Source organism: Hemicordylus capensis, chromosome 1 (assembly GCF_027244095.1).
Source record: "Hemicordylus capensis ecotype Gifberg chromosome 1, rHemCap1.1.pri, whole genome shotgun sequence".
Lineage (NCBI taxonomy): Eukaryota > Metazoa > Chordata > Lepidosauria > Squamata > Cordylidae > Hemicordylus > Hemicordylus capensis.
The window spans coordinates 124,236,427-124,260,571 of NC_069657.1; the positions used below are offsets into that span (position 1 = coordinate 124,236,427).

At 39.9% G+C, this 24,145-nt stretch overlaps 1 protein-coding gene across 9 annotated transcripts in view; it reads right to left on the reverse strand.

Annotated features, from left to right (window-relative positions):
• Positions 1 to 24,145, reverse strand: part of ABCC8 (ATP binding cassette subfamily C member 8) — a 155,497-nt gene that overhangs the window by 116,572 nt on the left and 14,780 nt on the right. For all 9 annotated transcript variants that reach the window (XR_008313008.1, XM_053283142.1, XM_053283144.1 and 6 more), the window contains 4 exons: positions 20,096 to 20,217; positions 14,997 to 15,163; positions 12,876 to 13,118; positions 8,757 to 8,945 (listed from right to left, as the gene is read on the reverse strand). Coding sequence is in view for 8 of the 9 variants with exons in the window: in XM_053283140.1 (XP_053139115.1) it covers positions 8,757 to 8,945; positions 12,876 to 13,118; positions 14,997 to 15,163; positions 20,096 to 20,217 (721 nt within the window). In the remaining variant the exon portion in view is untranslated. The remainder of the gene's footprint in view (positions 1 to 8,756; positions 8,946 to 12,875; positions 13,119 to 14,996; positions 15,164 to 20,095; positions 20,218 to 24,145) is intronic.

Sequence of the window (24,145 nt, forward strand, 5' to 3'; positions counted from 1 at the left end):
AGAAACATAAAATTGGAAGAAAGTTTATATTAGAGATATTCAAAATTGCGCCTGAAAACAATTTAAAATTGTATTTTTGAATGTTTGTTCTTCATAGTTCACTTGGAACTATGTTTGGAACTTGGAACTGTTACTTGCCTGCACTGTAACAGCAAAAGTAAAGGCAATGAAAGAAAGGCAGTGAAAGAAATTTAGCATCTAATGTTTACTCATCAACACCTAAGCAGGTGCCCTTGAGAAAGCCTACAGAGACTGTATGTGGTGTGGTATTAGTTTTGTGTTACAATTCTGCCTCAAGAACAAACTTGAGAAGTATACTTTCAAGGAGACAAAATCCTCGAAGACAATTTTTTTCACAGACTGAATCTATATACCAAGAGCACAGACCATTGCTTTCATGTGGACTGATTTCTATCAACACAGAATCCCATTCCCTCTCTCCACACTTAGCATACACGAGGCCATTATGGGATTGTGTGCCCTCCCTCTTGACTGGATACAAGTTATCTGAGCTCAAATACATTGTGCCAAACAGAAAGGAGAAGCTGGAGAAAAAGGACTTCCCAATCCCAGTAATGGTTTAGTATCTTCCGTGTGTGTATGTGTGCCCACGTACGCACACCAGGAGGGTAAAGGGGAAACAGGACTCTTTCAAGAAAACAGGAATTTTCCCCACATACACGTACTGTGCCTGTGGCGGACTGGATTGTGTCAAGAATATCTGGCCAGATATATTTATGACACTAATGCATAGACTATAATCAAACTGTATTAGAAGATCTGCACAAAACATGTATTTCAGTGAACTGCATGTTGGGGAATATTTAAACAAGAGGGTTATGTGTACCACTTGCTATTGTATGGTTTGCAGGACATTATCTCACCTTTGCCAAGGTGAGATAACTTCTAATGTTATATAAGATTACTTCTAACTTAATTCTGCTCAGTCGATTCAAAAAATTAAAATCAAAAAGTTATTTTTTATTCTGAATTAAATTAGCATAATAATCTGAACTGTTACGTACTATCTCATCATACTTTCTCTTATAAAGCTTGAAACTCTATATGTATGTCTACACATAGGAAGCTGCCATATACCGAGTCAGACCATAGGTCCATCTAGCTCAGTATTGTCTACACAGACTGGCCGCGGCTTCTCCAAGGTTGCAGGCAGGAATCTCTCTCCGCCCTATCTTGATGAAGCCAGGGAGGGAATTTGAAACATTCTGCTCTTCCCAGAGCCATGGCTTCATCCCCTGAAGGGGAATATCTTACAGTGCTCACACATCAAGTCTCACATTCATATGCAACCAGGGTGGACCTTACTTAGCTAAGGGGATAAGTCATGCCTGCTACCCCAAGACCAGCACTCCCCCAAAGCATGTGTGGTACTGGTTTACTAAGCAAGCACACCTTTGTAAATGATGGGATAAGCCAACCCTGGGCAGCAGGGCTGCAAGGCAGTATAATGGATATTTATCATATCATAGGCAACAGTCACAAGGCAAGAGGCACTCAAGAAAGTAGCTGCTGCACCAGCAAAGAACAGGATCCAACTTATAACAACTCGACCTGAATCATACAGACCAATTTCTTTGTTGAACATTGCTTATAAGCTCTTTGCGGTGATTTTGGCAGGAAGGTTGAAGGGCTTCCTGACTGATATAATACATCCAGATCAAACAGGATTTATGCCGAAGAAATATATGAAAGACAACCTGAGATTTGTACTGAACGCAATAGATGGTATTTCAAAGAGGAAGAGTAAAACAGATGATTTTCCTGGATGCGGAGAAAGCTTTTGATAATTTGGATTGGTCCTTTCTGTTTAAGGTTTTGGAAAAAATGAACTGTGCATCAGATTTCCTTTCATGGATTCAAAGTATTTATCAGGAGCAATCGGAAAAGATAATAGTGAATGGGATTCTATCCAAAAAATGTACCATGAATAAGGGTATCAGACAAGGGTGTCCTCTTTCTCCACTGCTGTTTATTCTGGCTCTTGAACCTCTTGCAAAGAAGATTTGGCAGGAGCTAAGAATTTATGGAATTAAGATGGCGAATCAAGAGCACAAAATAAAATTGTATGCTGATGATGTGGCTTTCACAATTACTCGACCAAAGGACTCTCTAGATGCAATAACGGAGCATATAAACTAGTACAGCAGGATCTCGGGATATAAGGACAACAAAAACAAAACACAGATCATCACATGGAACTTGTCAGCTACGGAATTATTGTATTTGAAAGATAAGACTGGATTTCAGATAACAGCAAAACCTATTAAATACTTGGGGATTAATTTAACAGGGAACAATAAAGACATGTTCAAGAACAATTACCTACCAGTGTGGAATCTTATCTTAGCAGACTTAAATAGGTGGAAAAAACTAAATCTTTCTTGGCTGGGAAAGATTGCATCAGTTAAAATGAATATTTTACCAAGGATGAATTTTTTATTTCAAATGATTCCGATTAAGATTGAAGATAAGATGCTGAATACATGGCAGAGGCACATAAATTCCTTTATTTGGGCTTACAAGAAGCCAAGAATCAAGTTTAGGATTATGCAAGATGCAAAAGAAAGGGAAGGATTGGCTGTCCCTAACTTGAAATTATATTACCATGCCAACTGTTTGACATGGATCTTGGATTGGATCAGAGAACCATATGGACATGGAGGGATCAGATCTTTCTGATGGGCTACATAAGTTTTTATGGACTAACTTAAAAAGAAATGACCAGGACATAAAATCCCACACAATCAGAAATAGTCTGCTAAGTGTTTGGGACAAGTATAAGAAAAGGATCAGCCCGGGTCTTTCACCTTTGGCATCTATCTTAAATATTTTTCTCCATAAAGAAGAAAAATCTAATAAGTTTGATTCTTGGAGAGAGAAGGCATATAGTATGCAAAGTTTAACTACTGGAAAAGCAAAACCTAAATCTATTCAAACTCTTACTTTGGAATGGTCCAAGGAACCTTCATAGTTTCAATATTGGCAAATTAGTTCTATACTGCAGAAAGAAATACAAAGACAAGGTGGTAAGCTTAGAGATTTAATGGAATTTTAAGTACTAATAACAAAAAATGTTGATCATTTATTGGGATTGATATACAAGTTGCTGCTGAAATATGATTCAGAAACAGAACAGATAAAAGACTACATGATTAAGTGGATGTAAAATTTAAACCAGACAATCGATATTCAACAATGGGAGCATCAATGGAATGTGAACACTAAATTTACAGCAATGTGAACATTAAATTTACAGCAAATAGTACCTTAAGAGAAAATTGGTACAAAATGTATTTTCGTTGGTACATTACTCCTACGACCATTAGAAAGATCGACAATAATTACTCGGGAGACTGTTGGAAATGTAAGAATCATGTGGAGACATTCTATCATATGTAGTGGACTTGTAGCAAAGCACAACAATTTTTTGGGGGGGGGTCACTCTAAGATGCAACAAATTTTAAATATAAACTTCCCCTATTCACCTGAGCTTTTTTTGGTTAAATATGACTAAACCTTGTATACCTTCTAAACACAGAGTTGTCCTTATGTATGATTACTGCCTCCAGGATTCTCTATGCTGCCAACTGGCAGTCACAAGCAACCCCGACCTTGGATGAATGGCTACTAAAGCTATGGGAATATGCCTCAATGGCTAAGGTCACTGCTTATTTGTGGAATACCTCAGATGAAACATTTGTGTTAACCTGGGAACCTTTAATAAATTACAGTTTAGCACAAGCTCAACATCCACACCCAAGATTTGGGGTGTTGACTTTTTTTTAATATTGAGGGCTGACTAGCGCATTATTTATATCTTTTTGTAATACCTGATGTGAGGGGGAAGGTTGGAAGCAGAATTTCAGACTGTCATATGCAATATGTCATATGCAACTGCTTGAAGTTTAAGAGATGATAATGTAATCATGTTATTTCTTTTTATTCTCTTACTAAATAAAAATATTATTTGTTTAAAAAGCAACTTATTTAAGAGCCAGAAGCCCCGATCCTTCCTGAAATTTCAGAATGACCCTGATTAGAATCAGTGCCTGATCTGGCTTCCCTCTCTTTATGAGAAGCCTATTGGGGCGGGGGGAGGGGTATGTTTCAGTCTGCCAGGTGGACACTATGCCTCCAGAGCTGGAATTCTGTCCTGGGCCTGCATCACCCCTGCTCAATTAGACCCCCTGATAGAGGGGTCTAACTGTGGGTCCACTGGGTCATCAACATCCCCAGGTTCCACTGATGGGGGGCGGATCTGAGGACTCATGTGTCCACGATTGTGGGACCTGAGGATATCCCATCAGGGCTGGGGGTCTTGACTTTGGCTTGGTATACTAGGAGAAGGTCTTTCTTCTCCTCCTCTTAGACTCAACCCTTAAAAGAAAGGGCCTTTTCAAGGTCTGAGTCCAAATGGGTCTTTATAAGGTAACACAAGGACATTACTTGAAGACATTGCACAAAGAACGTAATCTCTTTTCTGTACTAATTCTTGCACTAGCAAAAGATGCCATGCTACCTCTAGCACCACAGCACAGGGCATTAGCTCATTGTTGCACAACACTTTGCATGACCTCTTGCATAGTCTTGCCTATGTCCTGGAGATTAACATAGGAGGAGCTGATTATATGATAAAAATGAAAACATATCTTTGAATATATATTTAAATGGGACAAGATCCAGCCTATGCTCAATTTATTAAATTCAACATTTACTCCAGCTCAACTGCTTTTATAGATTACAAATATGAAAATATCTGCTTGGCATTATACTTGGAAATAATTGGGAAACTTAAAATGTGATAGTACAGCAATAAATTTGGTAAAGTTGGATGATGCAAATTGTTTAAAAGATACTGGTCATCCATCTGCTGTACTGCAATAGTAAATGGGCTGAATTAGTTACTCTAGGCTGGAATTAAAGGAGCTAGCTACATGTGACATGCTTACAACGGCGCCAATAGTTTCTTTTTAAAGAAAAATAGATTCAGAGGATGAGAATTTGGTGCAGAGAGGCTATGGAGGAGGGTGCTCAGCCCCTTTTCCTGTCCACAACTTCTCTGCTCCAAACTGTCCCCTCCCACCAGTTTCATAAATGTTAAAACACATGTTTGTGAGATAAAAATAATATAGGGTAAGTAATACAGAAACAAGACTTTCTAGTAATATCATCAGAAAGTACATCTTGTGCTACCTTTCCAGTCTGTTTACAGGTAAGTAAGGTTGTAAATTGGGGAGTCAGGAAGTGTATGAGGGTTCTCTTCCTATCTGGCAAAAACACAGTTGAAATGACACCCAACCCTCCAAACAAGCCCTATATGAGAGTTCAACATGCATGCTTCACTCATTAGACCAGGGACTATCCCTACCAGCAAAGGATACTGCAAAGGTTCTAGACATGGGCCAGTCAAATACAGAGTTTATCATAGGTAAGGGAATACAACTTCTGTACTCTGAGGGGGCCTAGTATCTCTCCTACCTATCCTCCACATTGCTAGTTCCTCACAGGTCCCCTTTATGCTTAATTAATAATACTGCTATATGAAATATATCCATATGTGTGCCAAAAAATCTAAATAAATCTAAAAGATAGCCTCATGATTGATGGTCTTTCAAAATTCTCTCCTCAGAAATAATGACTCACATAGGTCAATAGTTTATAACAAAAGGGCAATGCTAGCAGAATAATAAAAATGTATCAGTTTTGTCACTGAAGACAGTTTTAAGTGGAAATTGTCAGAGTAGCAACACCAGTCTTTGTGCACACATTCTATTGTGTTATGTAGAACAGCTATATGTTTGTCAAAAGAAGCTCATGATTAATTGTACCAGTGTCTATATACCGTGTGCTTTCTTCCTACAAAGAGCTGACTACTATTATCACACACAGTTTTTTCAAGTCTGAATTGACTTGGAAAAATAATGTTTTGAGCAGATAATTAAAAAATGATATGAAGCTTTCTTAGGCTGGAACTAATGTGACATGCCAGTATTTAAGAACAAAGAAACAGAGCAGTCACAGGAAGTTAGCATCTTCAAAAGTCCAGAGTGGGGGTTGGATGGGGGTGGTGAATAAGAGTTTGTTTAATCATGTCAGCTCCAGCTATTTTTCTGTTCAAAATTTTCCCCAAGTTGCTTTTTCCCCAGAGGGAAGGGAAATGTTGAACAAAAAAGTAGTCAAAGAAGGAAGAGTAAGCTACTCCTACTTCTCCTTGTTCCTCTCCTTGACTGTCTTCTCTTTTGCTCAAGATTGCAAGAATGCTGTAAACTTCTAGTATTTTAGAATGTAAACATGTTGAGGGGGGGGGAAGCATTTATGTAATTGCATCTCTAGCTCCAGCTGCTATCCTGTTGTCATGCAGCCTTGTATGTATGTATGTATGTATGTGTATTTTATTGTTGAATTTATATAAAGCCTTTCATTAAAAACAACCCCAAGGCAGTTTACAAAAGATAAAAAACATACAATAAAAACAACAATTAAAATATTAAGCTAAAAATATAAAACAAATCTAATTTAAAAACTATAAAATACAAGCATAAAACTATAAATGAGTAAAAACACATAGAAGCAGCAATAGAAATAGTCATGTAAAAGCCTGAGTAAAAAGCCAAGATTTAAGAACCTTTCCTAAAAGGTTTCCTAAAATGCTTCGGCTTGGCAGGATCATATTGAAAATGATCCCCAGAATCTCAAACTCCTATAATGGGAAAATACAGTTACTTTTTTGCGATGCATGTGCAAAGTTGTAGCACTATAACATAAAGATAAAATCAGAAAGAAGGCATTGGAAATGTGAACCGCACCTTGCTATCAGCGCAGGGACTGTGGTGTCACAACACAGGAAGAACAGAAGAACACTTAGCAAATCTGTATTGACACTGTTGTAGGGTTTAATCTGGAAAGCTCCCTGACCAGTCTTGGTTCCCTTGTCCCACTGGATTTGGAATAGACATCGTGCTGAGTATTATGCTAGCACAATATTGGTATAGATGCTGTCCAATTTTGTATATAAATTTAACTTTCTTTCCAGCCTCAAAGTCATGTTATCATGAAGCAAGTCTGGGAGCAGGTCCTTTCAAGTCTAATTCTTAACGTTCTCTTTGAGAAGTGTTAGCAATTTCCAACTAAATGATTTGCCAGGGGTGTAGTGAGAGGAGAGCAGAGTGTATTCAGAACATGTAGGGGGCCCTACATGCACCCCTACTCATCGCCCCTGAAGGGGACTGCTGAGTCCCCCCTCCCTCAGGCCAGGCCCTCATTGCATTGGCTGCCTGCAGCCACCACTGCCAGCCACCTCCTTCTGTTGCTCACTGTGCCCATCCTCCTTCCATTGGCTGAGCTCAATCACTGGAAGAAAGATGAACACAGCTGGATGAACATGGCTGAAGGAGGCTACTGGTGGTGTCTGTGGCTGCTCACCTGGCTGCATTCAGTTTCCTTCTATCAGTTGGGCATCCAGCTGAAGGAAAGAAGTTGTGCACCATCAGGTGAGTGCGGCCCAAAGGGGCAGCTAAAGGTGGATAGTGGCAGGAGCCCTAGCCTTGGGGAGTGGGGAGCTCTGCAACTCCTTCCAGATGTTCAGAGGCTCCCCAATGAAGGGCTCAATGTGTTCTTTGAACTCGTTGGCACTATTACAGCTCCACCACTGTGGTTTGCCTAAGACGCAGCAGAAGAAGGAGAAGTGGTGGTGGGGGCAGGGGGAAGGAGATACAAAGTGCAAAACATCCAAACTGAGAATTATAAACATATTGAGGAGAGGGTTGGGGGACTCTCAGGGACTTTCTGGGATACAGATGATTGTAGATCAGCAGCAGGGGTGGGGTGGGGGAATAACTGAAAATCATCTCTACCCTATATGCACACACTGAAGCATTCCCTGTATGCAACTTTTAGTAGGGATACAGGCCACTGTCAATAGAAACACAATAAATTTAATTTTCCTTTTACTGTATATATTATATTTAGTGCCCCAATTGACCTGTGTGTCTAAATGTCTTGTACTAAGAATTAATATAATGTGGAAGGAATGAAAACAGCAGTATATTAACTTAAAAGCATAAAATTAGTTTTATATCCTCAGCATATGAGATCAATTTCCTTTCCATTATGACAGCAGATACAAACACATTAACTGTAGTTCTTCAATCAAGCTGACTGTTTAAAAGACTCAAAGGAGAACATGCTGAATTAACTGGCAACAGGAAAACAATGTTGTTCTTGATAATCCATTACTCTACATTTGCTTTGAATTTGTATTTTGCAACTTAAGTATCCACCCCCACCCCCGAATACAACTGAAAAGCTCAGTCTAATTTTTCCTGGATATCATTTCCTTGAATAATAGTCCCATAGTATGTGCTTTTATTGACCTTTCAAATATGAGCTCCCTAAAGACACTGATGGAAATTCTTTGTCACAATGGAAACTGATTTTCTTTTCTGTTGTGTAGACAACTATTCTGCTTTAATTGTCTGAGAGAGCTTCATCTTTCCCACAATTCAGCCTCTTCAATACATGACTCAAGCTAAGAAGTCGGGGGAACTGTGTTTAATCCATCCCTGTTCATGGCAACAAGGAGCCATGTACTTAAATTGAACAGCTGAGACCACAAAACCATGGGATTTACCAAGCTGAAGTTCCACATGCTCTGGACAATGAAAGTTTGATAAACCTTTGTTGGAATAAAGTGAACATGCTTTATTTATTCTTTTAAAAGATAAAACAAATAGTACCTGTGGGCGGAAAGTGTTATTCCCTTTCCCAACATGGTGAACAATCCCAGAGATACAAAGCGGACCAGCAAATCCAAGCAAATCTGCCAGAATACGGAAAGTGCTGCTTAGAACCAAAGGTCTTCCAAAGGCACAGCAAAGGGCATACCAGATAGACTTGGATCCTTGTGGGTATGGGGTGGTTTTATTCTGTCCAAAAATATAAATATATTAATAGAAAGAAGATTTTAAAATGTTCTGTTTCAACATGCTCAAATAACATTTGCAAGGTAGTGATGGGTAGATGGCTAATAAGCTGAAACTGAATCCAGACAAGACAGAGGTGCTGTTGGTCAGCAGGAGACTCAATCGGAATAAGGGGATCAGCCATTTCTGGATGGGATTGCACTCCTCCTGAAAAAGCAGGTGTGCAATTTAGGAATACTACTGGACCCAGCGCTTCTCCAGGATACCCAGGTGGAAGTGATGGACATGGGTGCTTTTGCACAGCTCAGGCCTGTATGCCAGCTGTGCCCCTTTCTGAGGAAGGCAGATATGTCCATGGTTACCCATGCCATAATCATGTCACAGCTTGATGGCATTTTGTGTGGGGCTGCCCTTGAATAATATTTGGAGCTGATACAAAATGCGTGAAGTTTTTGTTTGAAGTTGCCTATTACATGCAATTTGAAAGAGCTGTATTGGCTGCGAGTTTGTTTCCAGGTACAATTCAAGGTTCTGGTTATTTAAAGCCCTAAGCGGTTTTGGCCCTGAATATCTGAAAGACTGCCTACAGCAAGCATGACTTGCCCCCTTAAGCTAAGCAGGGTCCATCTTGGTTGCATACGAAAGGGAGACTAGAAGTGTGAGCACTGTAAGATATTCCCCTTACAGGATGGATCTGCTATGGGAAGAGCATCTAGGCTCCAAGTTCCTTCCCTGGCATCTCCAAAATAGGGCTTAGTGAGATTCCTGCCTGCAACCTTGGAGAAGCCGCTGCCAGTCTGTGTAGACAATACTGAGAGAGATGGACCAATGGTCTGACTCAGTATATGGCAGCTTCCTATGTTCCATACATCTCTACCCACCTGAAAAGCTCATTAGAAGGCTCCCTGCTCTGCATACTGACATTGATAGAGGCCTGATTATTGTGCGTGCAGGACAGGGCCTTCTCGGTTATTGACCCCAGGTTTTGGAATGCTCTCCTGATAGACATCTACTCTGTGGTCTCCCTTGCTGCCTTTAAGAGGCAGGTAAAGACTTGGCTCTTCATTGGGCTTTAGAACATTAAAGGGAGCTTTTTGTTGGTAGTGCTACTGATTTTGTGGCTTTATTGTGCGTAGGTTACAAAACCTTAATGGATTTTATGGTTTGTTTATTTATTACATTTATAAACTGCACCATCCAAAGGCTCTGGGTGGTGTACAACAACTTTAAAACGACATAAAAACACACAATTCAAAACACAGTGCCAAAAAGAATAAAAAACAAACCCATTTAAAACCAATTAAAATACTTTAAAAAACACTTTACAAACCTTGGAAGGCCAGGCCAAACAAATAAGTTTTTAGGGCTCTCTTAAAGGCCAACAGCAAGCCTAAACTGCGGATATCTTCTGGGAGTGCATTTCATAGACCAGGAGCACCTTCAGAGAAGGCCCGGTTCTGAGTCGCCACCAGACGTACCAGTGGTAACTGGAGACAGACCTCTCCAGATGACCTCAACAAGCGATGGGGATCATACCGAAGAAGGCGCTCTATAAAGTAACCCAGACCCAAGCTGTTCAGAGCTTCAAAGGTAATAACCAGCACTTTGTATTTTGCCTGGAAACATATCGGTAGCCAGTGCAACTGTTTTAAGACAGGCATAATATGGTCTCTCCGGGTTACCTCAGAGACCAATCTGGCTGCCGCATTTTGAATTAACTGAAGTTTCTGAACTACTTACAAAGACAGCCCTACGTAGAGCGCATTGCAGTAGTCTAGCCTGGAGGTGACCAGCTGATGCACCACTATTTTGAGATTGTTCTCATTGTTTTTAATATGCTGTAAGGTGCCTTAAGAGGAAATTGTCATGAAAGGCAGTAAACTGTATAAATTTAAAAATAAATACTGTTTGAAATTCACTTTAATGAGCCATTGATCTGAACCAAAGGCTATGTGGTTTCCCCTCTATCCTGAAAATTCAGAGCTTTTTTGGCATGCATAACCAGGCATGGGTGGAAGCACCTGTTATGTTCAACATATGGCTGTCCCTGAAATTTGCAGGCTCATGTCAAATTATCCCCTTTCACTCGCAAAATGTTCAAACAGACTCATCCATGCTGTGGCATCCTCATGTCCTGTCTTTGTCTGATGTTGCTAGGAGCAGCCAATGATGTGAAAGAGAGACTGTGAGATGTGGAGGACTTCAGAACATGGCTAAAATATGTGCTTAAACATTACTGCAAGGGAGAGGGAGAGAGCTTGTTATGGGTCCTGCCCTAACTTTTACCTTAACATGCCAACAATATAATAAGAATTCTGACACAAAACAATGCTTTTAAAATGGTACAACTGCTGAAAAGTGTATGTTAGAGACAAGAAATAAACATTGGTAAATTATGACCAAAACTAAGGTTTTAAAGTTTTGAGAGACTTTTGTGGAACTAAATATTAACCTGAAGGAACCAGACAGTCTAACTGCCAAAGCAACAGGGACCAAATTTTCAACCCTTATTTATGTTTAATGCTTAATGCTGGTGAAACAGTTTTGTACTATGTTGTATAGTAAATATTTCTGTTCAGCCATCACCTGCCGATGTGAGTGCTCCAGTACAAACAAGAGCTCCTCAGCTGCTTTTTTTCAGTGGAAGAGGGTGACCTGCGTGCAGAGAGAAATACTGTATCACAAAGCTGTTCCTAACACTGAAGTGAATGGTAAAGCCCATGCATTTAGGGGCTCCATTTATATATCAGAGTATACACTGAGCTTCAAAATGGAAAGAATAAGGGTCACCAAACTAGACATGACATGTTTGTTTCTTCTTCGCATGCCCGCCCCATTCACATATAAATTGGGGTTAGTTCTGATTTTACTTCAAATGAGGTACATGGGTGAGGGAGCTGAACCCTTCCCTGCCTACTCCCCCATGCTTGGATATGCCAGAATTTTATTCCCAGCCTGCTAGTGTTGAATTCTGGCTTGGAAGAAAAGTGGAAGAGCAGGGAGGAAAAGTGATAGAGGTTCCCACCCCACTCACCCAGGCACCCTTCTTCATGTAAAAATTAGACCTTCTGCTTCCACTTTATACATGAATGGGGCAGGCATGAACAAACAAATGTGGTTGCCTCGGTCTTGGCTCTAAAGTGTAGACTGCATTTACTCTTATCCCCAGTGTTCCTATCAGAAGCGAGGGCTTCAAATAATGCCCAGAAGCTCTCATTTCAGACAGCTGATATCTTAGGAAGAGCTCTCATCTGTAATCAGGCCGCTTGGATGCCATTTTCCCCTCCATTCCACCCCTCACATCCTGGCAAGTCTGGGATGTGAGAGAAGGGAAACTAGAGAGTGAAGGGTAGGTGATGGCGGAAGAGCCCTTTCAGGTAGGTCTTTCTGAGGCTTTTGGAAAACCTTCAGACAAAATTCCTACTCAGAATTATGTTGTACATGCATACAGGTGTCTGTACACATGCACATGTTTTAATGTGAATGCACATGCATTCATTTTAAAAGTGAACTTGGGTGCAGGCACCCTCAAATGCAGGGTTCAGATAGGAATCCTACTACTGTACATGCACTGAACATAATGTATGAATAACTGTATGTGCATTTACTGTATGCACATGTATATGTGCTGAATAGAATGTGTGAATAGGGTAAAAGCTTGCACTTTTCTGAACATTTTCAATGGGCTGAATCTTTCTGGTGACAACAGCTTGCACTTTTCTGAACACTCTCCAAGACTTGGAAGGATCCAGCCCATTGATGCCAGAATGAGATGAGCACATTTCACTAATCACTAATCGGTATCAATATCCACACACACACACACACCCCCCACATTGTATTACTATGTATAACTAGGATATGAAATGATTGATAATTCTTAGAGCCAGGAATCTTATTCATACATAATTCTCATTTCTTCTATATTCATACCTTTTGTGCTTTAAAAGCCTCATTAAGACGCGTGTAATTTGTCAAAGCTCTCATGGCAATAGGCAGCTTGCCTATGGCTTTCAGGTCTATTGGCTTCTTATGAGCTGTTTTAATGAATGTATTCATCCACCAGTATGTTCCTTTGGACAGGAGATTCACAAAAGGTTGTAAGAATCTGACTCCAAGATCCTGAAGGTCCTCTGGAGGCTTAACTTCTTTAGTCTTTTTGAAGAAAACATATCTCTGAAATCCACAAAGTCAGAAAGGATCTTCAGCAAGTTAATGGAAAGAAGAAGAAAAATGACACAAACAAGATACAGTACTGTAATATGAGCTATTCCCTCGTGCAGGATGACTAACCCACCAGAGATTTTAAAGCTTGCATTTTGAAGGGATTTTTTTGCTTCCCATATTATTAGGTGAAAAGTGCTAAATCAATCAAAACCCAAAAGATTTATCTACTGAGGTAAAACCTCCTAAAATACTCAATTTAAAAACAAAAAAATCATGCACTTCCAAATACAAAATCACTAAAATGCATCTGTATGTGATATGGGTAAATAAGTTTATTGCTTGGCAAGGAGTAATGATTTGGCTAGAGATACGGTGACCAGAACTGCACACAGTATGCCAACTATGGTGAGGCTACATTTGGAGTAGTGTGTGCAGTTCTGGTCACTGTATCTCAAGAAGGACATTGTAGAATTTGAGAAGGTGCAGAAAAGGGCAACCAAGATAGGGCAACCAAGAGGGCAACCTTTCTTATGAGGCAAGGCTACAGCAATTGAGGCTTTTAGTTTGCAAAAGAGGCGACTATGGGGAGACATTTTAGAGGTGAAGACCCCAGCAGGGCTGTTGTTCTTATGTTCTTAGTTAGGGTTTTGTGTCTCCAGTTAGAACATATTTATTAAGTAATGTTTATTAATGGGTGTTAGTTTAGAAGTGAAGCCATAGTTGCATTTAATGGGCAGGATCCAGCAAAGTTTAGCATGTTTAAGTGTAATTGATTTCACAGGAACAAATATAATGGATAATATACTGACATTAATGTCTGAAAAGATGAGGGAGGGAAGTACAGTTTGGACACTTGAAATAACTTGTCATCTGATTTAACTAAATTATAATTAGGATTCAGATATCTATATTAGGCCAAACATTAATTTCACGAACAGATGAAAAGAATGTGACCCAAACAGACTTAATGCATGACCCTATGAGCAGAATTCAATCAGTAAACATATTTTAATCATCCCCCCACCATCCAAGAAAACATATATAAAGACTGAATGGATATTTATGGGTCTTCAGAAATACGGGTTTGTTCTAGAAGCAACCACTGATTAACATCATCAATAACTTTGCTTTTATCAACAGTCTTTTGTTACCTTTTTATATCAACAGGATAGGGCTTTACATGTCCACAACCATGCATTTACATTTTATGTGAAAAACCTACCTAATATATTTATTAATAAGATAAACTAGAGTTTCTTGAATCATGATTCACTTCTTCCATTTATGCTTTGTCATTCAAAACAAATTACACATTTGTGAAGAAGCACATTGGAACAGGAATAGGAGACAGTTTGTGTTGGTAAGCACAAAATACAGTAAAGTTTGTGTGCTAAAACTGTTTTAAAAAGCAAGCACTAAATACTAATTTTAGCAACGTATGCTAAAAAGCATAAATGTTCTGCTTTATGACAATTATTAAAATCCATTGGTTTGGTATAATATTTTAATGTAAAGATTAATGTAAAACGTGAATATATTTACATTATAAAATAAAAGAGCATTAGCAAATTGCTTAATTAAAAACTATAATTTAATCTATGCTGCACCTACCACTATGTTGCTATAAGTAAATTCTTGGGTTCACATGTTCCGCAGTGTTAGAAGCGTAGAACAAGAGCTGTGTCTGTACAAGAGGCTGCTTCGGAACTCAGCAAGATAATTGCTGAGCAGCCAAAAGTGCATGGAGGGAAAGGGATGGTGGTGGTTTTTGCTGAACTCTCATCCCTAAAAGTGCTGTTTGGCTGTCAGGAATATGCCCCTGAGGGCTGTGCAACACTAGCCAGGCTGCTTTAGCTATAATTACAACTATCAGAAAATGTAACTTACCCTCACTCTGATGACATTAATTTCTACCACTAGCAGCATTCCATAAAGAGCTACTAAGAGCCCAGTGAGGCAGAATCGGAGCTGAAGCAATCCCACACCATGATCACAGAACTTTACAAATTTGATGGTTTTGGTTATAAAAGCTAAAGTCCAGTAGACTAGTAAGGCTGTTGAAAGAAAAACAAGCAGTAGTCAGTACTTACCCCTACTGATCTTTGAACTAGTCATGGAAAAATTACAAGATTTTAAAAGCTATTTATCCAGAAGATTATATAGCTAGTATACAGCAAATTGTATTTCTATCATACTGGGAGTTCTGCAGTTTTAACTGTGCTTACAACCATAAGAAAAATGAATTATATTCATTTATAACAATTTCCATTTCTTGGTACTGTTTGTACTTGTTTTGTACTGTTATCAGTTGGCAGGACTGAAATTACTCAGTGAAATTTCCAGTCAGAAAAAAAATATTTAGGAGAAGTTCCAATCAAGTACAATATAGGTTTCCCTGAAGACAAAATATTTTCACTCTCCCCTCAGTTCACAAGAGCATTTTGACAGGATAAAGGTAAAGAAAAGGCTTGATTCTGCTCATACAAGAAGTATTGATCACTACTGAAGCAGGAAATGACGGGGAAGAAAATATTTTACCATTTGTTGAAGGCCCCTTTCAGTCTGTTTATCTGAAAGTTACCTCTGTACATGGCCTAAGCCATGTACTCCTGCAACTTGGTGATGAACTATGGAACAAATTTTTCTGAAACAGAAAACTGAGTCATAAAAACTAAATTGGAGACAAGATGTAGCTCAGAGAATGCAGCTCATGCAATAACATTATGGCATGCAGAAATGCAGTCCCAGGAATCTCCAGGTTGGGAAGGAGCCCTATCTGAAACCATGGAGTGACATGGCCAGTCAGTACAGACAATACTCAGCAAGATGGACCAATGGTCTGACTTGGCAGAAGGCAACTTCATATATTTAAGTTCTAGTTTAAACAACAACCAGAGTTTGTTTGTAGCTGTATCCATTATCATATAGGTACCTCTTCAGGATGTGCAGAACGTTTTGATGGTGAAATATTTTGACTTGAAACCAGCTGTTTCAAGTATTTCGAGCTCGAAACTGAACACCCTTTAAATAAAGGGCCCGTTTTGCGCTTGGAGCAAAACAACCCCATTTGAATTGAAACATTTCAACGTTCTGAACACCATTTTGGATGCCTGTTTTCTCCTTGCTAATTGTTTTTATGGCACTGGCTTCTGATCAGCTTGCTTCTTGTCTGGCTTATCATACAAATCAAGTGATATCATGGTCAACTGTGGCACCACTGGCTGGGGAGAGAGAGGAGGGAGGAACACAAAAAGGATTCTCCTTCACCTGGAATGGCTGGTTGTCCAAAGAAACCATCTTGGCAATGGCCGGGGTGATGAAATAAGGCTTTGGGCAATCAGCCTGCATGCCCACTCACAGCACCCACCACGCAGGCAACTTCCCCTGCATGGGAGCAGGAACAGGTGCCTTGCTGCTAATCAAGGGAACACCAGACCTATTGCTGCCAGCAGGGACAGGACTGAAAACAATCCTAACTTCATTTGGGTTGTTTTAGCAGGGGCATTGCAAGGTTGGAGTGGGCCGAGACAAGCTTTTAAAATGCACCCCCCTCACTTAAGTTCAGCTCATGAAGTAAAGAAATCTTAAATGAGGCTGAATAGTGGTAACAAAAAGCACAGTAAAATTTATATATGGGGGGGGGGAGAGAGAGAGAGAGAACGAACCGCATGCTAAATTATTTTTTTAAAGGTTTTGTAAATTGTGGATGATGCAAGTCATTTAATGGCACTAGAGAAAGACATGTTGTTCTGGTAGCTCCAGGTCTTAACACTCACATCAGTTTTGGAGGATGAATACAATGGAAGGAAGCCCGGGCGGGTGTGCGGCTGGGGGAGTCAGTCATGTGACTTGCCTCTGGGCCCCCCCAAGGCAGTGGGTCCCCAGACAACTGTCTCCCCTTGCCCTATTATAGTTACGCCCCTGAGTACCACAGAGTCTCTGTGTTGAGTTGTCTTAACCACAGCCCTCTCTTTACAAAGATAGTTCTTGGCAGATAAAAGTATCTGTGTTATGCCTGGTGTGTTGTGATAAACCATTCAGATTTTGCTAAACTTAATGTCCAGAGATTAGTACCCAGAATAGACTAGCATGCCTACTAGCCAGTTTCCTCAGTCACCTTCCTCTCTCCCCATTTCTTTCACACACACACCCCCCATTGAAAATGCAAATGGGGAAATGGCAGAGTCCTTAAAATAGTATAGACAATGCTCTGTAAGCTGCCACAGATCCCAAGGAAGTGATGCTTCTCTTTCAGCTCTCCATAAAGGTCTCATTATACTTTCATTTGTTATTTGAATTGTGATTCTGAAAAGCTAAAGTCCATTATTACCTCCTACCTCCATATTGCTCCACATTTTGTATAATGTTATGAAACTCTGTCATGTTCCTCCTTAGTCTTTCTTTCTAAACTAAAAAGCCCTAAATGTGTTTCCTTTCCTCACAGGGAAGGGGTTCCAGCACCCTGATCATTTCGATTGCCTTTTTCTTCACCTTTTCCAGCTCTACAATTTTTTAAAAAATGGAATAGCACAGTATCCAAATACGACTACACTATAGGGCATTATAAGGACATTGCAAGGGTGTATTCAATTCTTTTCCTAATTATTCCAGCACAGAATTTGCCTTTTTCACTACTAATACAAAATGAGTTCATGTGGCAATATGCCTTCTCAGTCTGATGGATGGTTTTCTCTTTTCATTATTTTCAAGAATTTCTTTTTTAAAGTATTCTCTTCATCCAAGGTCAGTACATACATTTTAAAATCATGTATCTGTTGTTGTTTTTTAACTGAAACAAAAACCTTCCATTGCTGTACAAGTGTACAGCTAGAGCTCATGTGTTACTTTTATTGTAAAAGTCTCACCAATACTCTCTCAAATGTTTCTCTAGTATCAAAAACCTAATTTGGGAAGATTCAGATGTCAAGTAACAGAAAGACTATGCTAATATTTCATAAAAACTGAAATAATTTCAGCATTATACTCTGTTAATCATTTTATCTCTGACAGATTAATTATGTAACATTATTTTACAGATTTTATTGGCCATTACCAATAAAATAAAGGAGCAAGGACATTATAGAATTGGAGAAAGTGCAGAAGAGGGCAACCTAGAGCACCTACATTATGAGGTAAGACTACAATACCTGTGGCTTTTTAGTTTGGAAAAAAAGATGATTATGGGGTGGCATGATAGAGGTCTATAAAATTATGCACGGTGGGGAGAGAGTGGAAAGGGAGAAATTTTTTATCCCTCTCACATAACACTAGAACCAGGGATCATCCCAAGAAACTGACTGCAAAGAAATTTAGAACCAACAAAAGGAAGATTTTTTTCTACACAACACATAAACAACTTGTAGAATTCTCTGCCACAAAATGCCGTGACAGTCACCAGCCTCAATGGCTTTAAGAATGGCTTAGATAAATTCATGAAGAACAAATCTATCAATGGCTAATCTGAGGGCTATGGGGAGGCCACTTCCAGCCTCCGAGATAAGATGCCTCTAAATACCAGTTGTACAGGAGCAACAGCAGGAGAGAGCGCATGCCTTCAGCTCTGCCTGTGGACTTCTCAGTGGCACCTGGTAGGCTGCTGTGTGAAACAGGCTGCTGGACTAGATAGGCCTTGAGCCTGATCCATCAGGGCTGTTCTTATGAGAATTTATTGGATATTTTCAGCTATTGAAAAACCATACAGTATCCGAAACGTTGAGCTCACATTTAATACTTTGGCAGGGAGCGTATTACCAAGCTAATATGAATTATAAATAACCATGTGTTCTCATCCTAGAAAGGGATGCTCTAACATAATAGGGGAAATAAACAAAATTATAGGCTTTTAGCAAATTTCTAGAAAGAATGTGGGTGTGGAAAATTGGTGCACAGATTTTTTTAACTTTTTTGCATGAAAATTATGTTGTGGAAAACCACAGGAAATAACCATAGCCTACAGAACTCTTGCTTGAGAGATGGTGTGAGTGGACTCCCACATGTGTGCTTTCAACAATATCAAGGAAGCAAGAAAATAACTATGAAAGCAGCAGACTATTCTAAATCCCTTGCAGTTGTTGGAGACTAATGCATCACACCTTCAGAAAGGCTCTGGGATATCTGAAATTCACTTGTATATATTTCTGAAATGCCAAAAGTAAGGTGTACTGAAAATAACTTACTCCCTTCATAATATCTTCTGGAGCAACTTTTCACTTGGCTTATATTCTCATATCCAAGTTTATAAGTATAATACTTCAGATGTAGTAAGTGTTCTTAGATATCTAGGCTGCTTGCAAATAGGAACAGGTAAAGGAACAGACTAAATTGGCCCACCTTTAATATACTTTCATGTATCCCATCTTTCTAGATAAGTTGTTTAAGGCAGAGTCCTCTCATTCGACAGATCAGAAAAATGAGCAAATATATGTCGTATGTGCTGATTTTCTGACATTTAGTCTCTTGAGACTAGATTGGAAAAAACTGCCTCTTTCCTGTCTCACAGAGAAGGTCAAGTGTATGGGTCAAACAACTATGGGACTATTCATATATGACATACTCTTCCTGTCAAGGAATGAGATTGATCCCATGACAATTCTCAAGCAAACTTGGTGTGAACAGCACAAGCAGAGTAACTATTTGTCAGCAATCTCAGGAACATCAGTTCTATGGAACAGAGTTTTTCTTCTCATTAAACTTTCAAGCAGTTTATAGAAAAAGAATGTCAAATAAGTATGTGGTAAGAACCAGGATAAATGGTGTCAGGACTTTACTGTTTACAAAATCTAGATATGATGGAATATTCAGCTTTGCAAAATAATATTTGAACAATCTCTCAAATTAAATTTGATCATAGGAAACAGAGAAACAAAACATGTAAGAAAATAAAATTTCAACTCATGAACACTGGGGAAGTACTTCCAAGACTTATCAGACCTCAGACTCAAAGCAACACATTTATGCTGCATAGCTGTCTTTATTGTGGTACATACCTATTAATAACTTTGGAAAATTTGATGTTTCAATATTGTGATAGTAGACAATTGATGTGATGGCAGCCAAGAATGCCATCCCAGGTGGCATATACAAGTGTAAGTGACGGGATTCTGCAACCCTAAGCAAAACAAAATGTATATTAATCACAAACCCCCTCACTGAAAACACCATGTTTGCTATGATGTTCATATGCACATCCAAATTGATTTGAGATGCTGATCCACACACACAAAGGAATCTACACATAGGAACTTCCTTCACATAAATTCATGGAGAAACCATTTCAGGTTGAGGATCTGCATGTATGTGTATGCACACATCTGTGCATCAGTTACCATATCCTGCATAGATTAGGACAGTGGGCAAGTTCTCACAATAATTTTGCTGCTGAATGTTGGGTGGTGGAAGGAGGCATGCACACTCCTGATTCTCAGTAGTCAGAGCAGTGAAAATGACCGGGAAGTGACTGTGTATGAGAGGTCAATCATAGCTGGATGATGCAGCAACCAAAACTGGTCACCCTGCTTAAAATCTAAGATCACCTATGTTAGTTGCCCGTGCTGCCCAACCATGATTGTTGGCCCTTCACCAGGGGTGTAGCTATAACTGAGCTGATGGGTTCAAAGAACCTGCCCCCCCAGCTCCACCCCTCCCTATTTTTCCATTATCTCCCTCACTCCGAGGGACCAGAGATTAGAGGTGTGAACACAGGCCCCCTCTCCTCTAGCTATGCCCCTGCCCCTCACACACAATTACTTTCCAGTCATTTTCACCGTGCTGTTGACCAGGAATCAGAAGTGGGTGCACCTTCTCCACACCCTGCCACCCATCATAAGAACTGGCCTATACCCATTCTTTTTGTGAATGGAAATGGCAGTATTTTTTTTAACCCTTTCTCCTTGCGTAAAACATGGAATTTCAGAGTAGCCCATAATGGGGGCAGCAGAGTTTAGGAAAGAAATTGAACTGTTTTACATGTGAATCTGCTCACATTATTCCCCTAATTGTGTCAAATTATGTGTATATATGTGCACATACACTTTTTATTTTATTTTAAGATGGACTAAGCTGAATTAACAAAGTAATTACAGAGGAGGGAAAGAATTAGTAGCAAACATCAAAATGAACAATACATGCATGCAACAAAGTTTTGCTAGTACAATAGGGAAGAGGTTATTTCCACCAAGTCTCCCTTTCCTCTGTTGTCTCTGATGCCGCCCCAAAATATGACACCAAGGGTTGCACAACTCTCAATGTTGGCCAGAATGTTTTAGTTCTCTTGAAGATATCATTCTGGTTAACAGTAACTTTGTTTAACTGAGAATACAATTCAGCTCAGAACAAAAATGTTCTCATAGTTTTATTTCAAATAGGTTTCACTGTTTTCCTGGTGTAAGTGCTTCTTCTCTCACTCTCACAGAGGGAGATATTATTATTACATCAAGAACACCCTTTAAAGAAAGCTCCGATCTCATTTTGGTAACCCAGAAAATGTTGTAGACAGGACACAATTTTCATTAAAAGTCAGACTGTAAACCCTTGTTTAAAAAGTAACGTATAAGAATGTAAGAATTGCCTTGCTGGAACAGACCAAGAGTCTATCCTGTCCAACTTTATATTTTAACAGTGGGGTGTCAGATATCTCTGGGGGTCTTACATGTACCATGAACTTATCTGCCTGCCATACTCATTAAAGCAGTGTCAGTATTGTTTAGTGGGACATAAAAGGATAAAAATATCTCTCCTCTGTACTCTTAAAGGTGTAGAGGGGATCTTTCAAAGATACAAGTCCAGTTGCATTGAGAGAGCCACCTACTAGATGCCAGAATTTAGAAGATTATCGAATTATGTGCTGAAGGTTCAGAGTGCTATATGGAGTATTCAGGCTACTCAGGGCTTAGAGGAAGAAATACTATGTTTCCGTTAAAATATACATAGAGAGAATAAAAGTTCTGCCTCCAACTAAAGGTAAAGTGTGCCATCAAGTTGGTGTTGTCTCCTGGTAACCACAGATCCCTGTGGTTGTTTTTGGTAGAATACAGGAGGGGTTTACCCATTGCCATCCCCCGTGCAATATGAGATGATGCCTTTCAGCATCTTCCTATATCGCTGCTCTCCGATATAGGTGTTTCCCATACCAGTGGGGATTCGAACCAGCAACCTCTGGCTTGCTAGTCAAGTCATTTCCCCGCTGCGCCATTAGGTGCCTAGGTAAAGTGTGCCATCAAGTTGGTGTCGACTCCTGGCAACCACAGAGCCCTGTGGTTGTCTTTGGTAGAATACAGGATGAGTTTAGCATTGCCATCTCCCGCACAATATGAGATTATGCCTTTCAGCATCTTCGCTATATCGCTCCTACCCGATATAGGTGTTTCCCATAGTCTGGGAAACATAACAGTGGGCATTCGAAGCGGCAACCTCTGGTTTGCTAATCAAGTCATTTCCCCAAGTAGCAGGGGTAAAATTATGTCAGTGAGTCTGCATGGTATTCTTCAAACTATTTTCTAAAAACTGTAAATAACTAATATTGATGGTATATACTTTCAGAAGTTCATATTGTCATGGCCTTGAGGAGCAGAGAGGAATACTAAGGACTGAGCAGTTTTAGACTACTCTTTCACACACACTTTATTGATGTATGTTGTCAACAAAATAAAGAACTTAGAACCACTGTTCTAAGTTATCATGCAAAGCCATGATAACTTGCTACCGATAGACTGTTGGAAGTATAAAATGCTGAGCTGCAAGTCACTGATGGTTGACATCCTAAGGCTATGCACACAAGCAGCCCTACCCAGTAACTATGTGACTATAGCAGCAATGTGGCGAGACGATCAGAATAACTGTGCTTCCAGAACAAGAGCATTGGTACACTGAGACATATTTTTCAGTGTCACAAAGGGCATCCTTGGAAAGGGGAGGTCATCAAAAATTGTTCCCCTCCCCAAAGTGAGATGGTCCTATTAGTCTGAAAGCACTGTCATTCTGAGCCTCTTGCTACACTGCTGCGTCCTTAGGATGTACACTTTACTCCTGGAATAAAACTACTTTTTCTTCACAGTATCTCTATCTATGCTGCTGATTACTCTTGAGATGTGATTGTGTGCTCATATTCTTTATGGATAAATCAGAAGCTTGAATAAATTTAGATGTTTTGGATTCAAAGGACAGTGAGTGGAAGTAGAAAATGACTTTGTGGTGTCCTATGAACTCTTGCACAAGTGAGAATTGCATTAAAGTATGCAAAACATAGAGAATAAGAAAGGTACAGGCAGTAGGGATGTGCAAACAGGTTTGACATCAAACGTGTTTGACGTTGAACCAGTTCGGTTCAATGGTTTGGGGTTGGACCAAGCCACCCCCTGTTCAAGCCACCTCCAGACCAACCCCCCTCCAGCCCATTCATGGGGTTCAAAAGGTTTTTTTTAAAAAAATTACATTTTTTTTTAAAAAAGCAAACGTGCCCCCTCTGGGGGTGTTCTCCAAGGTGGCAGTGGGGGAATGTTTCGCAGAGGTTTCACCTCCCCAAACCAGCCTCCCTTTTGTCCAAAACCGGCCATTCTTCGGGTCATGCCAGGCCACTGCGTGGTCCATTGCATAGGCACGTCAGCCTCCAAAATGGTCACCACACCAGGAGGAAAGGCCCAAATGGGCCGAAGGATGGCTGAATGGGCTGGTTTTGGACAAAAGGGAGGTCAGCAGGGGGAGGTGGAACCTCCGTGCACCTCGCTGCCACCTCTGAGAACACCCTTGGAAGGGGTAAGTTTAAAAATAATATTTTTCTTTTTAAAAAATCTTGTGAACCCCTCCAGACCCGACCAGGTCCAGTTCAGACTCGAACCAAACCAGACCAGTCAGTTCCATGCACACCCCTAACAGACGGTGGCATACAAATTCTAATTTACCATAAAAAGGGTTTTCAAAAGAGTGTAAGACATTGCACAGACAAAAGAACTCCTCCGGATTTGCCAGGCGGGGGGCACTCTTCTCATGCAACATTCTTCTGCTGGATTGGGAACAGCCCTTTCCATGGGAAGAATTTGTTT